Source organism: Sitodiplosis mosellana, unplaced genomic scaffold (assembly GCF_009176505.1).
Source record: "Sitodiplosis mosellana isolate CC-2019 unplaced genomic scaffold, AAFC_SMos_1.0 Smas_scaffold_3237, whole genome shotgun sequence".
Taxonomy (NCBI): Eukaryota; Metazoa; Arthropoda; class Insecta; order Diptera; family Cecidomyiidae; genus Sitodiplosis; species Sitodiplosis mosellana.
The window spans coordinates 120-17,190 of NW_022598479.1; the positions used below are offsets into that span (position 1 = coordinate 120).

Genomic DNA, 17,071 nt, shown 5'->3' on the forward strand with positions numbered 1-17,071 from the left:
TGCGAAAAATACTTTTGAACTTTGTATCCAGAGATAAACCAGCGTCCTAGCGTCACTCAAAATGATATCAGTCATTTTGAGTGCTAAATCCACGCACAGGAGCGTCACTCCATTTTAACCTCGTCTAGAGGTTTTTCATCTGATATTTATCTACGTAGATAATGGGTAATTTGAATTAAGTGAAAATCCAAATATTGAAGAATATTTGAAAATTAGTCCGCTGGCGTTGAGTACAAAGATTTTATTTAGTATAACAGTGCTCTAAAGTGAAGTATTAAACTTTACTGGATATCAGCAGTAAGATTTAGTTACCCAGTATAATTGAGGTACGATTAATTACTGTTATAGGAAAAGCATGTCTTTACCTGGTATTTTTTTATTTTATCATTCCCAGTTTTTCGATTCATTCTGGTTAGTCGTGAATTTCAAAACTTTGCGCATTTGCGCTACCCTAATGGCTACAGCCAAAATATATTACCAAATGTAACGAGTTATTGCCTACGCCCCAAATTATTGCCGATGAATCAACATCTTTGTATGGGATTTCGCACGTTAGCATTTCCCAAATAACCACGCCATAGGACTAAAACGGAAATCGCATAATTGTCAAACGAAAAATACACATTTTCCCAACGAATGCAACTTACCCAAATGTCAACTTTCTCACTACACGGTTCGTTTCGGATCACTTCAGGGGCCATCCAAGACACTGAAAGAATTCATGAAATATCTCAGAAATTTTGTAAAATGTCGAACAGATATCTATCAGTAATTTCGAAAATGTTTTATTTTAATTGCCGTTAAATGCTTTCAATTACCTGTACCCGCAAACGACATTTTTGTACTCTTTTCAAATTCTCGACTCGTACCAAAATCACTAATTTTGATCACTTCGTTAGCTCCGACCAAGATGCTATTGTAATTGTTTTTAAAAAAAATTGAAAATATGTGTAAATGAAAAAAAAATTATTTTACCTACTTTGGACTTTTCAGATCTCTGTGTATAATCTTATGAGAATGGAGGTATTGCATTCCGTGTGCAATTTGCTTCGCCCATGAAACAATTCGTACTGGCTGAACCACTTTCTCATCTTTAAGGATATTTTGCAGCGGACCATATGGACAGAATTCCATAATAATGCAAAATACCGGTGATTTTGTGCACACACCTTTAAACTTAATTATGTTCTCGTGGTCCAATCGTCGCAAGTGTTTGATATCTGTTTCCTTGTAATCTCTAACTTTTTTCACAGCTACAATCTCGTTGCGCAAGTATCCACTGAAAACCGTACCTTGAGCGCCACTGCCAAGCCATTCCAGATTGGTTATACTTTCGAATGGAATTTCCCATTCTTCAGTTTTTTGTTTTAAGTCATTGTTATTTGATTTAACAAGGAGAGACACTACAGTCTTGGGAAAACACCCTAACAGTCCATCCATCCAGCCAATGGGCTTGTTTATTCCAAGTGGAGGCATGTTTGGCCTGCAACCAATATTTGGCGGTGAAATTGAGTTTTCGTTAGGGGGCATATTTATCGTCGTTTGTGGTTGGCCATATTGCTGGTTCTCAACATCAATTGACTTAAATTTTAAGTCTTCATCCATGCTGCAATAAAATAATAAAATACTTCATTTAAATCGAATAAACAAATGTTAAATGTCGTTCAGATTTGGTTCAAATTTAGTGTTCATGAATCTTTGAAATCAAATAGTTGCATCATTTTTATAAGTTAGTTCAATAATTATTGAATATTTGCATATTTTGTTGCTAAGTTATATGTACCCAGTTTGCTTTTTGTTTTACCTTGGTTTGCTGTTTTTTGCATACTTATTTGAAGCGTCATTCTGTGACCAAAACGAGCTATAAAACACCATTTTCACTTTACGTTTGATGCTCTTTTCTCAATTTCCTACATATTATTATTGCATATTATTATTGGAAGCTCAACAGCACAATCAACAAAACGAAACTCTTATTCAAGTGTACTATTCATCCGAATTATTAATTCATTTAATTTTGCAATGATAAAATGACACTAAATTCCTTTTCAGTTCCTTATTGGAACATACATCGTATTTTTGTTTTCATTTGCAGTGTTTCACTTTCACGGAACGAAACAAAGGGATATATCTAGCATATATTTAAACAAGAACATGAACATAATGCACGAAAAATTTCATTTTATTTTGACAAGTTAGACATTCAATCATACCAACAAGTGACAGTCGTAAAATTTAACATTGGGGGAAAAGCGACATCTCTGTATTCAGTTTTTTGTTTGGTACTTCTTTCTGTGTGAAGCGTTCTGTTTAGAAAATGATGAAAACTTATATTTTTTTCATTCAACGAATGATACAATAGTTTGGGTTTACGAACCCGTCGTATTTTCGCCGTGTTCAATTAGAGTGATAGAACTTCGAATGAGGATATCTCAAAGATACTGTGGCCTGTACAATATTATAAAATTATGAGATATTACTTCCTTAGGTCTTATTCTCTTGAGATATGATTGAATGTCACACATTCTAATTTCTATTTTAACGATTTTCATTTACAGAATTTAACGCGTTTTTCAGTTAAATTTCGTTTATTTATACGTAATTATACTTTGGAGTAGTTTGTCAGCCCAAGTTAACTTCGCATGGTGAATATCTCGGAATGTAGCAATTATGTAGTTGTAGCACATCTTCAAATATATGACCAGATAAGATCCCCTAATATTTATTCTGTAAATTTGGAATTATCTTTAAATCCATGCTAAGGAATTTATCAATTTCTTTTTCAAATATTTTTTTAATACAAAAAAGTATTCAGTATGAATTGGAATGAATTCAGTAAATCAACACATTTCTCTTGTGCATAAGTGTATGTATGCGGGTTGCCTGTCCAAATATGCTTGTTTTTATAAGAGAAAAATTGAAAGAAGACTGTGATGACTCATTTTATGCTCGGAAGAATTTCCAGGAAGATTTGTTTTTGTATTCAACGCTATAGCTGATTTTATCAATATTATGATTTTTAAAATTCGATTGTTGTGCTAGTGCGAAATCTAAAATTTCCAATCTCCTTCCGAATTTTTGGCTATTCAGATAATAAAATATCCTACTTATAAATGTGAAAATTCTCAATTTAGAAAAATATGCTTGCATGCAAGATGTACTTACATATTTTTTTTTTTACTTTATTAGGACTCCACGTTTTTTGAATGATTTTCTGTTGCCAAGTGGCTTCTTAACATTTTAATTTTTTTTCTTTATAATATTTTGTTGAAAAATCGATTACAAGATCAATTTATAATGTCACTGGTTGCATGAGCAGAGAAATATATTTTTTGTGAATAAAATTCTCAATGAACTTTTGAAGATCAAAAAAACTGGAAGAGCGATAACTTTTATCGATTTTTCCTCGCCATTTATCCCATATATTTCGTATGTATATTATATGTTTATTATATATAAATACAATAAATTTGATAATATTATTGTTTCCAAAAATTGGTAAGAATCACAAATACAAAAAATATTACACTTGTTCACCACAAGATTGGCAAGGTGATGCTTCTACTTGCTTCAATTTTTGTTGGTTTTTGTTATTTTTGTGCTAATGTGAGAGGCATACAGAGTTTATAGTGTTCCGCAATGGTTAAACACATACGTTGTATGTATTTGTGTTAACAATCAAGATGGCGTTCACGCTACCAATGCTAGCCTTTTTTCCATCAAATATCCAATAATACAAAAAGGTTAAACTAATTGAAGTTTTCTGAAGAAAAAAAATGCTGGAGCTTTCCTGCGGTAAATGTTCAAGAGATGGCGTTATTTAGATTCGAATAAGACTTTTGAACAGATTAATCAATAAAAATGTTCTGGTTCAATTATACGGAATATGTGGACTCATTAGTATGGACCTAAGTCTAAAAAAAATAAAAGAATAACATGTTACAATCTGAATGGAAATGAATCGAACTACAAATGAGTCGCTTGTAAAAATATATTCTTAGCAATGGCACAGTTAAATGTCGAGGGGTTTGTTCAAATCTCTTCCGACAAAAAAATCTGAATTATACTGGTACACTTTCAGCAAAATATCTTGTCCGAATAATGACTAAATGTTCAAGCCATGTACAGACATTAGTGCACAAAAGACTTTTCGTGTACAACTAGTCTGGTTCCCCGCTGGAGATCAAAAATACTATCCCAAAAATTGTATCGAATTTTTTTCTCGATATTTGGCCTCAAAGAAACCGTCCAGACCCCTTGATTCTTTCACATTTACCTCGGTAGAAGAATACACACACACACAATTTATAATACATTTTTACACGACAACACACGTGCAATCACACGGCAAAATTTACAGCAATATACAAACACGGCCTGCGAATCAAATTCATGAACCACACAATTTCGATCCCGTCGAAATGAAGAGAAGAAAAGAAAAGAAAAAGAGATTGCTTGAGGTGTCTCGCACATACTAGTAGGGAAAACATTTTAGAGTTGATTGTGGCACCATGTATACTGCGTTCGAAGTTTTACTGTTGCGATTATAGTTTTGAAATCCGTTTTATTTTTTTTTACAAATAACTGTACTTACATCTGCAAATAATTCCCAATCGGTTTATCATTTTATCTTTCACAAAATGTGCGAAGTTAATTGTAAAAATGTAGTCTTTTAAAATTTCAAAATAGTCGACGATATATTGCTACAGTTTGCTCTTTTTAGTTGGTGAAATTAAATATGTACGTTGCAAATATAACATTTTCCTTAAAATGTGGAATAAATAAAATAGTGATTCCGTGTTCATATAACCTCTTTATAGTAAAAACAGTGATCTATAAAATTGATCGAAAAAAAAATAACCGATCTTAAATTACAATAGCCAAGTGCAGATTAACTTAGCAGGTGATAGGTGACAAAATTGTGTTTATTCATCTAGTTTCAATCGAGAATATATATTGGAAAGAAAATGAACCAGTGTTATATTTCCACCGTTTTTAGATTTTGGTGTTTTCTTGCATTTCTCTAAGTCAAGTCAAAAAATGTGTTAGATGCGGAAATACTCGTTATGAAATTGTGTATCATTTATATGGGAGCCTAAGAAAAAGATACCGAGTTTTCTCATACTACACATTGTAGAACAATGAGAAGTACATGTCGGGAAATCGAAAAGTGCAATGATTGAAAACACAAAACTAAAGAGAACCAACTAGAAATTTAACCGATTAAATTGTACCAATTGTAGCTATTCAAAGGAGTACATATATATTCATTAAAATCTGAGCAGGCTTTAAAACAGAATTAAACTAAAAGAGTTAACGCTAATAAATAAATATATATCGGATATTAGGTATTTATAAATTAAAGATTAAAAGTGCCAGATATAGTTTCAATCTATGTAAACATTTACATTGAGATTTATCTTAGTCTTCTTTACTCTGTATGGGTATACTGTTGTTCATATTTGTGAAAGTCGTTTCGAAATGCAGCAAGCACTCAAGCGCGCTCGCTCCACATACATGTTCTTGACAACACATACAACTCAACTATGTTATGGAATATTAACTATTTTGTATATAAAAAAGATCATGCTTTACGTCGTCGTCCACAATAATTTGGTGATGTTCGAAGTATTCATTATTTTTTAATAGGAAAGCCTGCATCTATGACCACCAACTAATTATTTATATGGAAGAAACAAAAGCTCTATAAATCAAAATAAAAGTATTTTTAATACTTGTTCCATATGAAAGAGAAAAAATGCGAGAAATACAAAGTAGTTGAACGAGATACGATGTTAATAGTAAGTGTGTCTGTGAGTGTTGCTTTGTGATCAATTGCCGTGACACGGCTATATAGGCCACATAGCATTGCTTATTTGCACACGAATACATGTTTGTTGGACTGATTTTTCGCTTTGTATTGCTCTTTTCTTGATATGATTTTCTTAATTTCAAAAAGTTTTTCAGAGCAGAGAATGCGATCATAGTGATGTGTATCCATCGGTGGTTATGATCAAGTCGGCATATGCGTGAATGCTTTGGCTATATCTTCACCATATTTAAATGTCAAAATACAATAGAACCTACTATCAACTTATGGTTTTTCATCTTTCTATGGCACAGATCCAAAAATCATGTGTTTGATCAAAGTGAGCTTATTTTTAAAATACATTTCCTAGTCATTCCAAATGAAAAATGATCTTTCAGTAGAACGATTACTGTATAATATAAAACGAATAACATATATTCTTATAGTTTCCTCTAACCAAATTAATAATATTGTATAGTAGTAGCCTTTGTATAAAATATCATTGCAATTATAGTAACCTTTTATAAAAAATATTAGTCTCAATCGTTCTATTCAACTGTTACTATCTGGGTAATATGGGCGACAAGGGCATTGGAAATCCTCACGGAAATTTAATTACCTGCATCAAGAAGTAAATAGAATATTCGGGACTCTTTTCAAATATTCAAAAATCAAATTCTAGTTATTTTAAATTTATAAAAAAAAATCTGATAATTTTCGAGTTCCATTGCAAAAAGTTAAAAAAAAATCATCAGATATGCATTGGACAAATTCAATCAAAAAGACGTTTGCTAAACTTCCAAATAAAAAAGTCGTTTAGAAACCCAACTCAAAATGATTCAATCATCGGAAATGCACACCTGAAATCGCTCAACGATTTCATTCAAAAAGTCGTTTGTCATGCAACTTGAAACGCAATTCAACAGAGATACCATCATTTCGATCGATCAATTAATTAATCAAGAGTCCTTTGATTCCCAAGAAAATTTTGAGATGATTCTCAATCAAATTCAACAAACTGCAGCTAATTTCCCAATCAAACACTACAGTCAAAATTCATGTGAAGAGGAAGAGAAAAGATGAAGAAACCAATTCATAATTTTAAAAATCATATGTTAAACATTATAAAAAACAAAGGAAGGTATTGCAGTAGCCTTAGTATAAAACATCATTGTAATTATAGTAACCTTTTATCATAAAAATTTGTCTCAATCTAATTATTCAACTGTTCACATCTCAATATAAATAAGACCGCAAAGCATCGCTCCACTCCGCTTTCTTTAGAGTTGTTTGATATTATTCTACTTTGTGCTTCACGACAATCTACCTAGCTACATACTAAAAAAAGAATATAAAAAACGACACAGTAAGATCAATCAACATAGGATTTATGCGAAAAATCGTCTAAAGACGTTAAAATATCGTGTAATTTTTAATATTTCAAAGTTGACGCATATATTTGACAGATTCGTAAATCGGGTAATAGTATTGACCAATTCATTGATTTATTTAAACTTACACGATATTTGATCGTTTTACACGATTTGTCGTATACTACATGGGCTGAAAAGTCTTTGGCCTAAAAATGAAAAAAAAAAACGATTTTTTTTAACGAAAAAACTGTTTTATTCTCCGACATAATCTCCATCTCGAGTAATGCACTCAGTATAACGGTCCTCCAATATTTCGATGCCTTTCTTATAGTGGCTGGCGTCAAGTGCCTCAAAATAGGCATTTGTTTCCAACTCGACCTCCTCATTTGAGTAAAATCTCTTACCAGCGAGCCACATCAGAGAATCATTTCAGCATAGATATTCAATTTTCTGATGAGATCTCAGCAACTGAATGCAGTGACTGCGAACGTCGCTGTGAGTAAACGGGCGTCCTACATTCAAAGTTAGCAAAGAAACATCAGTTTGCCTTGACCGAAACCCTAAAAAATGGCTTTCTGAGTGATTTTTCATAGAAAAGTGTAATTTTCGGGGAAAATTTCAAGCAATGTCGATTTTGGAGCAAATTTTTGGGCAAGTAGGTGTTCGGTTGTACGAAGACTCCCATTATTTTTGCAAAAAAATATAAGTTTGCACCGACCAAAACCCTGCAAAATGCTTTTTTCGGGTACTTCCTATACAAAAGTGTCTTTTTTCAACGTTTTTCAGATCCTCAGTCGGAGGCTTAGGGTACGAAATCGGTAAGTCAGAATGGGCTCAAAATCAATCCAAAGTATGAATATGTTAAAAAAAGTCAATAATGTGGTACTTCAGCTTTTATCTAGGGGAATATCACGCAAAAAATTCTATTGAATTTCTATTGATTTTTGCATTTTCTAAAAATTAATTTCAATTATATTACATTATGCGAGATATCTGAGATTTTTTTCATTTTGGTCGATTTTTGCAGATATTTTAATGCTGGAAGTGGGTTTTGGCGGATCCTCAGGATCGTTCAGAACTGCTCACTGGAAGTGAGTTTTGGTGGATCTTCAGGATGGACCAGACTTGGTTTGACAATGCCCTGGCCCATCCTGAGGATCCACTTCCAGAACCGGGAGCAGTACTAAACGATCCTGAGGATCCACCAAAACCCACTTCCAGAATTTTTGAAGCGGTAATGACGTCAGCACATGGTGAATATGTGTGAATAATACAGATTTTGCGAAATATTTGAAATAGCTTAGATTTCATTAGATTTTAATGAAATAAATGAGATAAAAATAAGTTTTGCGAATAAAAATTGCGTGATATTCCCCTAGGCTTTTATCTTTTAGGACAGTTGGTTATCAGGATTGACATGTTCAGCAAAGTTTTAGCTCTTGATGAGTAGAATAAATTTAACAAAGACACAAATGCAAAATAATCTACCATTTCGGAATTTCAACCTCATTTTGATAGCAACAGTCACACTTCTATGGCTGTATCTCTTAAACTATTTAAAAATTTGGTCGATTACACAGTACGACACATTTTTTTTTCTCGTGTCCCTGGAGAGCCCTTCACAGGTCTGAAAGAAGGCCTCAAATAATGAAGAACTGCATCATTACTTTTTGAAAGTTAGCTCGTTTAAGCGATTTATTAAATTCGGCGTTTTCAGTGTTCAGCTTATTGTCAAAGTTAATTTGCATGCCATTTACTCCCATTTTTGATGGTTTTACGCATATGATCACTTTTACAAAAATGTTCAGCGGACAATTTTACATGGAAATAAGCTTTCCAGATCCGAAATTTATCACTGATAGTGTCAAATATGGTCAGAAAAGTCCAAAATGATCGAAAATGTATGAAAATCACGAAAAATCGACTTTTCTTGAAAATTTCCTCAAATATACAGTTTTCAGGGTTGGTGTCTTGATGAAAAATTATTTTTTCTCCAGAATAAGGAGAGTCTTATCATCCAAAAATGCTCAAAAGTGACTTTTAGAGGTACCTCTCGAACAAAACATGATAATTTCATAGCAAAATCCATGAAAAATGTCACTTCTGTTTTCGGTGTTTTTCAGTATCAAAATAAAGGGTGTTTCAACAAGAACGCACAAGAGTATTGATAAATTAAACAAACAAATTTAATTTTTTTCCCCGAAATCTTTATTGTATATTGTAGTTTGGTCCTTGCCATTTGTGTTTTAAACTGAGTATGGTGAAAAAGTCTGTGTGGCACATTTTTAAGGTTATGTGTTTTTTACGCCAAATTTGACCCTATTTTTGCAAAAACAATGGTCGGCAGCGTGCAAAGCAAATATGCCGCTCGAGGCAACGATAGAAGATGGCGCCCCAAAATCAAAATACCGCCCAGAATCAAAATGCCGCCAAAAAAAATCGATCAATATTAGGAATTTTGCAAAATGCCGCCCGAAGCAATTGCTTCGCCAGCGTCATGCTTTGCACGCTACCGAGTGTGTTGAATAAAACTGATTTCTGAATTGTTCGTGGACTGTTGATGTTATTTTTTTAGTAGAATTTGTCTAAGGGCTAGGAACAGTAGCACTGGTTTACAGATATCAGTATAAAATACGATTCTCCGTGTATATTATTATTGTATGGTGAGAATTATACACTTTGCTTAAGTTAGCACAGATTCTCACGATTTCTTGTGAATATTTTTAATTTTGCACGCACACGACGTGTATGCGCTAGCGGTTGTGCTAAGTGATTCATGCAGACACACACAGCTATGGGCACATATGGGACTTTTATGTCGCAACTTATATTACATCATAAAGTACATAAATGTCAAATGGTGACATATATTTATTGCAATCATCCCTTGGCATTTATTTATATGCAATATTCAAAATTTATGCGCTAGTTCTCAACCTGCGATTTCTCCTATTTTTTTCTTTAACCTTCAAACCGTGAAATCTATTTTCTAACGTTGTTCGTGAAACCGATGCCTGAGTGCCCATCTGCCCATAATAAATTTTAAATGGGAAATGTCAGTTTTTTTTTAATTTTCATTTTTAAATGTAAATATTTCAGTATTTATTGATCGGAAAAGTATGAAAATTACTTTGAAATGTGATAGATGTCATAAGAAATCGAAATATGAAAGACAACAGCAAGTTTTTTTGGAATTTTTTCAATAAAGCGGAGATTGCAATGTTGATTTCTTCACAAAAATTAAGGCAAAAACATATACATACAAATACCACTATGGTCGATTTTGACGTCAAAAATTGAGATTTTGAACGGCAGGTTGGATCAAAAAGTTATGTATATCACTAGAAAGGTCTTGAAAAGTAGATGCCTATTTTGGTATAAAACTTCAAAATAGGCCGGCATTTGGCCAATATTTGCCCGTTGGATTTTTTTTGGCCAAAATTGATAAAATGGCCATATGTTAATAAAATGATGATCAGTCAATGACAGATAGCTGAGGATATATGCTGAGCAAAGAAACTCAGTAAGCTGAGATTGGGACATTTTGACTTTATGACGTGTAGTCCATACAAATTTATGATGGCACGCATACAATTTCGTGCATTTCATCATGCATTTATATGGACTACACGTCATAAGGTCAAAATGTCCCAATCTCAGCTTACTGAGTTTCTATGCTCAGCATATATCCTCAGCTATCTGTCATTGACTGATGATGATCGATTTTGATGTTTTATGTACTTTTCAAGATCTTTCCAATGATGTATATTTCAATTTAATATGTTCCCACATTAATTTTTATACGCAATTTGTCGGATGTACAATGTACATTGTACAGAAGCGAAACTAGTGAAAATATTCATGAACTAACATGTAATCACAAAGTTTCTATCTTAATTGCATTGAAAAACACAACAACAACGCCTAAAAGTAGTCAAAATTGCAAGTTTCAATCATTTAAACATGAATAAACATGTAAAGCACGTACACATTTCTGTGACGTAAAAAGTCTCATGCTATCGGATCGTGGGGCATAGAGGCACCCATTTCACGTATAGCGCATCACACATGTTTACGCGCATATGGGCTAGGCCACGTAAGACGAAACCACGGAAAAAAGTTGAAAGTGAATAAAAAATGGTCTTAAATTTATTAGATTGCTATGAAATTTTGCACCAAACTATTATTTCATAAACTCAATATACTAGGCGGATTGAAAATGACCTGAAAAAATAATGAAAGTTTAATTTTTCAAGTAATCCATATCATTTTCAAAAACTACAATCTTTTTCAGGAATCCAGTCAAAATTTGAGCCAAATCCGACCATCAATCCCCAAGTTACAGTCATGCGAGTGAAAGACTCCCAAAAATGCTCTAATTTTGCCGTTTAAACGGTATAACTTTCTTCTGGTGCATTGTATTCAAGTATATTCATGTGGAGAGTTCAGAGAGTGACCGGGCCTAAAAAACACAATGGTTACTAAAGCAATTTGAAACCTATTTCGTTCAATTCTATCACCATATAAACAGTTCTTTAACATGGGTGAAACTCGCATTTGAACAACATAGTTTTCTTCGCCAAATTTGCTACGTTTTATCAATATTTGACATTCGGCTAGGTCTAAAATGATGCATAAGTGACTTCTTATGTTATTTTACATCTTTTCCACTGGTTCATAATGATTTTTCTATACCTAATACCACCAACAATGCCCGAACTCATATTTTGCGACCTTGGTCGCTACAAACCCTTTTTGGCGATTTCTACCCACAGTTTATGGCCCGCATCTATTCAAATGAACTCGAGAGACATTAATTCTTATATATAAAGTCAAAAACCTATTCAAATTTCGCTTATACAGCTCCAAACGGGGATTCGAATCCTCAAAAAATTGTTCCTTTTGCTCCATAACCAAAAATGCGGCAAGATTTTTTCGATTGAGTATTCCATATGCATATATCCATACAAAGTTAAAACTGTACCTGGGTTAGTTGCCCTATGGTCTTAGTAAATTTATGCACTATCATATTTGAGAATTCCAATATCACTTAATGGATTTTGGCAATGATTTCTTCCAAAACCACATATTTTTAGCAATTTAGAGGTTTATCAACAAAATTGCTCTTATGACTATAGAAGTAAAAAAATGTAATGCCTATTACCTATTACTATTACTATTACTTTTGTAATAGGATCACCTATTACTATTATTTTCCTATTACTTTTGTAAAAAAAACTACCTATTACTATTACTATTACTATTACATCTAATAGGTTCACCATGTCACAAAAGTAATAGGTAAATGTAATAGCCTATTTTTGTAATAGCCTGTAATAGTAATAGTAATAGTAATGCCTATTACATTCCTATTATTTTTTCAAAAAATTTTTTTTTCCAAAGTTTCATATAAAGAAAAAAAATTTCACGCCAGACGCATTTTTTATGAGAAAGAATGAGTCTGCCAAAAAAATCTAAATTTTTTACATGAAACTTTCCGATTTTTTTAAAGAAAAAGTTTCATGTAAAAAATTTAGATTTTTTTGGCAGACTCATTCTTTCTCATAAAAAATGCGTCTGGCGTGAAATTTTTTTTCTTTATATGAAACTTTGGAAAAAAAAATTTTTTGAAAAAATAATAGGAATGTAATAGGCATTACTATTACTATTACTATTACAGGCTATTACAAAAATAGGCTATTACATTTACCCGGGGCGTGGAAACGAAACTTCAAACGTATACTACGCGCCCAACGTAGTGAACGCAAGTATACTTTGACAGCGGATCTAGTACTACAAATTCTACCTTGCAAATTCTACCTTGCAAAGTACAGCACTTTTTTAGCATTTTTGCTACATAGTGAAATTCAGTTGTATACAAGGAACACGACAACACAACAATTTTCAAGTTCAAATTTGAATTACACGCATTGAAAGTTTGATTCGATAGCGTATAATTCAAATTTGAATTTAAAAATATTATGTCGTCATGTACCGTGTATATATTTGAATTTAGTAGCACATTTTCTACACATGTAAACTATACTTTACAAAGTGGAATTTGAGGGAAAATAATTATGGAAAATGGCAAATTCTTGTTTTTAATATATAAAATATATGCGTAACAAGTGCAATGCCTTGCTACATACGCTGTATTATATACTATGCATCTGAAGTTCACTATGTAGTACACATTCTGCACATGTAAACTATACTTTACAAGGTAGAATTTCTGATTTTTCAATGGAGAGGTTCCTCAATTTTCCTCTTATACTGGACTCGAATAGCTTATCCGATTGTGTTGGAATTGCTCTTGGCTACTGCCATGAGCAAAGAAATGAAGATCTGAGAGTTTGGTAGCAATCTCCAAATGTCTTCTATCATTTTTGAGCTCGTTTCTATTCATTGATTCCTGGATTTTTCATTCACTCATTTCACTTCAAATTCAGTTGATTTTCCTTCTTTGTAGAGATGATAACAATCATTTTACAAAGAACTACAAGGAAAATCAAGTGCCAATATATTGGTTTCGATGGCCTTGTTTGGATAGAGTCGAGATTGAAGTGAAATGAGTGAATGAAAAATCCAGGAATCAATGAATAGAAATGGGCTCAAAAAAGACAGAACTTGTTCGAAAATCGCTACCCATTGTGGAACTTTTCTTTACTCACGACAGTTGCCATATACAATTCCAATACAATCGGACAATCTATTCGAGTACTTCCCAAACAAATTTTTTGGTCCACCTTCAAAAATCAGTGAAAAATTGAAGATTTCATTCTGCCACTATGCTTTTCTTCCGATATAACTGCTATTTGGATATTGGAATTTTATTTTTGTATCACAAAAGTCATCTTCACCAAATTCCAAGTAAATTGGATGAAGAATTGATCATTTTTACTTGTAAAGTATAGTTTACAATACAATGCATCGAGCGTCATGGTATACTTAATCAGTTTACTTATATTTCCGTACAGACTTTGAAGCAGGGAATAAAACTTCTATTCCAGTAAACAGTAGAATGTATTCAGATTGGGATTTGTCCGACAAAGTTTATTTTTAATTTTTACGGTACATATGTTTATGGAAAACAACTCCCGACAAAACGTGACAAAATAAACCTCACTTCAATTTTATTTTGATTGTTCAAAATGTCAAAAATATGAATAATAATTAAATAAAAATGGTGGCAAATGCTAATTGTACTAGTTTCAATCAGTTTATTCTAGTACGTTATATACTGGAAGATCAACAAAACATGCTGTGTAGCAATGCTAAACGTAAAATCACGCAAAATTGAACATTCATTTAACATTTCATTCAATTTATTTGGATAATTTTTATATAGAAAATGAAGTTTCTAGACATGGGTTTTAATGACCTAGTTTGGGTAGAATTTACAATGGCGTGAGAAAACAAATTGAAAAATCCAGGAATCATTGAACGGAAAAGTGGTAAAAAGTCATAGAACTTATCTTAACGAGTTTTAGATTCAAATAATGTTCATTGAAAAAGGAATTTGAAAAAAATGCGAAATTATTATTCAAAAACTTTTACAGGAAATCATAAAGCAACTGAAGATATTTTTCATTTTTGTTGAGAAACGTAATAGATCATAATAGATACTACGTGGGGCGCGTAGTTACTTGTGGCAGCACACAGAACATAACTACGCGTTTCTGGGCCCCGCATTTACCTATTACTTTTCCTATTACTTTTGTAATAGGATGAACCTATTACTATTACTTTTCCTATTACATGTAATAGTAATAGTAGAAGTAATAGGTTAACCCTTTACAAAAGTAATAGGAAAAGTAATAGGTAAATGTAATAGCCTATTTTTGTAATAGCCCGTAATAGTAATAGGAAATAGTAATATATTACTTATTACTTTACTTCTATACTTATGACTATGTATAAATACAATTCTTCTATATCTAATGATTGATTTCGAAAGTCCAAGGATACCATAAACTAGCCCTAGTATGGGTTTGATATTTCTATTTGTTTTTGTTCTGAAATATAAGTGCTAAATCGCCAGGAGAAATGCAGTTTTTTCATGGTTTTGAAAAACTCACAAGTAGCGCCATTCAAAGTGTTATAATTTGAGAACTGATGGTCGGATTTGGCTCAAATTTTGACTGGATTCCTGAAAAAGATTGTATTTTTTGAAAAAGATATGGATTACTTGAAAAATTAAAATTTCATTCATTTTTTCAGGTCATTTTCAATCCGCCTAGTATTCTGAGAATTTCATGGAATTTGGATTATTTTTTCTTATCAAAATTGTCAAATTTGCGATTTTTTTTTGTCATTTTTCGACTTTTTGTGGACTCTTTTTCGAGGGCGTAAACTTCTATCAAAAATTTACAAAATCAGTAGGTTAAATACATATTCTTAACCCTTTGACGACCAAAACTGAACGGCTGGGAATTTTGCAATTCTGATTGCAGATTCGTGCTCAGCGATCCCAAAAATATTAACAAAATTGTGTTATCAAATTGTGACATATGTGTCCCATTGGTCGGTAAAGGTAACTATTTACCTTTATTTTTCTATGAAAAAAATATGTCTCCCATAAGAACTACGTGTAAAATCTTTTCCATTTTTAAAATTTATAGAATCGTTTTAAACCAAAAATGGTTTGAATCATGCTTTGTTGTGCCCATTTTATCACGAATTTAACGATCTTTTTGTAAATTTGTGTGTTTCAAAATTCGCGAAAAGTGGTTGAAATACAGGGAAATCAGTGGTAATTATTTACCTTTACCGACCAATGGGACACATATGTCCCATCACGCCAAAAGCAATAAAAATTTGAAACAAAATTTTTTGTAGAAAAGGCGATTATCCTTAGAAAGTAACAGACACTCCGTACAACATTTTCAATTTTCAGCTTTAAAAGTTGTACCCTTCAAATTATATAGGGTTTGGCGGAATTTGAAAAAAAAGTTAAGATTTTTCGACTTTGAAGTGTTCTATTTGAGCACAGTGATGTAAAATATCCAATATTATGGTACTTTCTGGTAGCTACATTCATTCTCTTTCAAAAGAAACCAATTTTATCGAAATCGGTCTAAAAATGTGGAAATTATTGACGAAAAACAAAATGGGACATATGTGTCCCAAAGGTCGTCAAAGGGTTAAAGAAAAAGGTTCAAAGAACGACGAACTTGGTTGAATTCTTGACACATATAAAAACGTATGGCGGATTGAAAAACGTCACCAATGAACTAAACTATCACTTTGTGTAGCAAGTTCATTGAATGTGTGAACGGGTGGCAATATTTGATGACTTTAAAATCATATGAAAAACCACACAAGTGTTGACAGTGCAAACTCACGATTTTTTCGAAATATTTCTTTGGAAAACAAATCGTGGATGAAGCCTAGGCTTTGCAGAGCCCGAATATCAACAATAAAAGAAAATAAATGAATATAATTCCCAAACAACTAATGTATATAAAATGTATGGCGTTTCCAATCTCACCACTGTTCACCACAATCAGTCAAAGCATTAATGTGAATGACGCATCACAAAGTGACTTTGACAGCACACGCATATGAATTGTTGTCATATTTACAATCGGAAATGTCAATGCAGAATCTCAAGTATCCAGTTTCACTCTACTTTTAATACAGTAAAACCTCTCTATAACGGAATCGCATGGTGCGAGAAAATTTTCCGTTATCTGGAGGTTTCCGTTAAACAGAGTTTTCGCTAAAAAGAGGTTTTAAAATCGTTATGGTCCAAAGTTTCCGCTATTTAGGGGTTCAAATTACCAAAAAGCAAATTATCTTTCTTATCTTATGACTAATCGACTAAAAAACCGGAGTTTATCCACCTCCAAAAAGTAAGCCATGAAAATATTTATCATAAAACTCTGAA

At 32.4% G+C, this 17,071-nt stretch overlaps 2 protein-coding genes across 8 annotated transcripts in view; one reads left to right on the top strand and one right to left on the bottom strand.

Moving 5' to 3' along the window:
• Nucleotides 1–478: 478 nt before the first annotated feature.
• Nucleotides 479–3,643, bottom strand: LOC129571746 (mitogen-activated protein kinase kinase kinase 13-A-like; the record flags this gene model as incomplete). Of its 2 annotated transcripts, none has more annotated exon segments than XM_055451600.1 (5): nt 479–583; nt 648–709; nt 819–913; nt 980–1,606; nt 3,166–3,643. In XM_055451600.1, coding segments are annotated over 4 exon segments (888 nt in total), but the record flags the coding sequence as incomplete, so codon positions are not given.
• A 797-nt stretch (nt 3,644–4,440) lies between these two features.
• Nucleotides 4,441–17,071, top strand: part of LOC129571745 (uncharacterized) — a 37,346-nt gene continuing 24,715 nt past the window's right edge. For 2 of the 6 annotated variants that reach the window (XM_055451595.1, XM_055451597.1), the window contains exon 1: nt 4,441–4,910. The gene's annotated coding sequence lies outside the window, so the exon portion shown is untranslated. Of the gene's footprint in view, nt 4,911–5,967; nt 6,150–17,071 lie in introns of all 6 variants that reach the window. The other 4 variants (XM_055451593.1, XM_055451596.1, XM_055451592.1 and 1 more) reach the window with 4 other exon arrangements.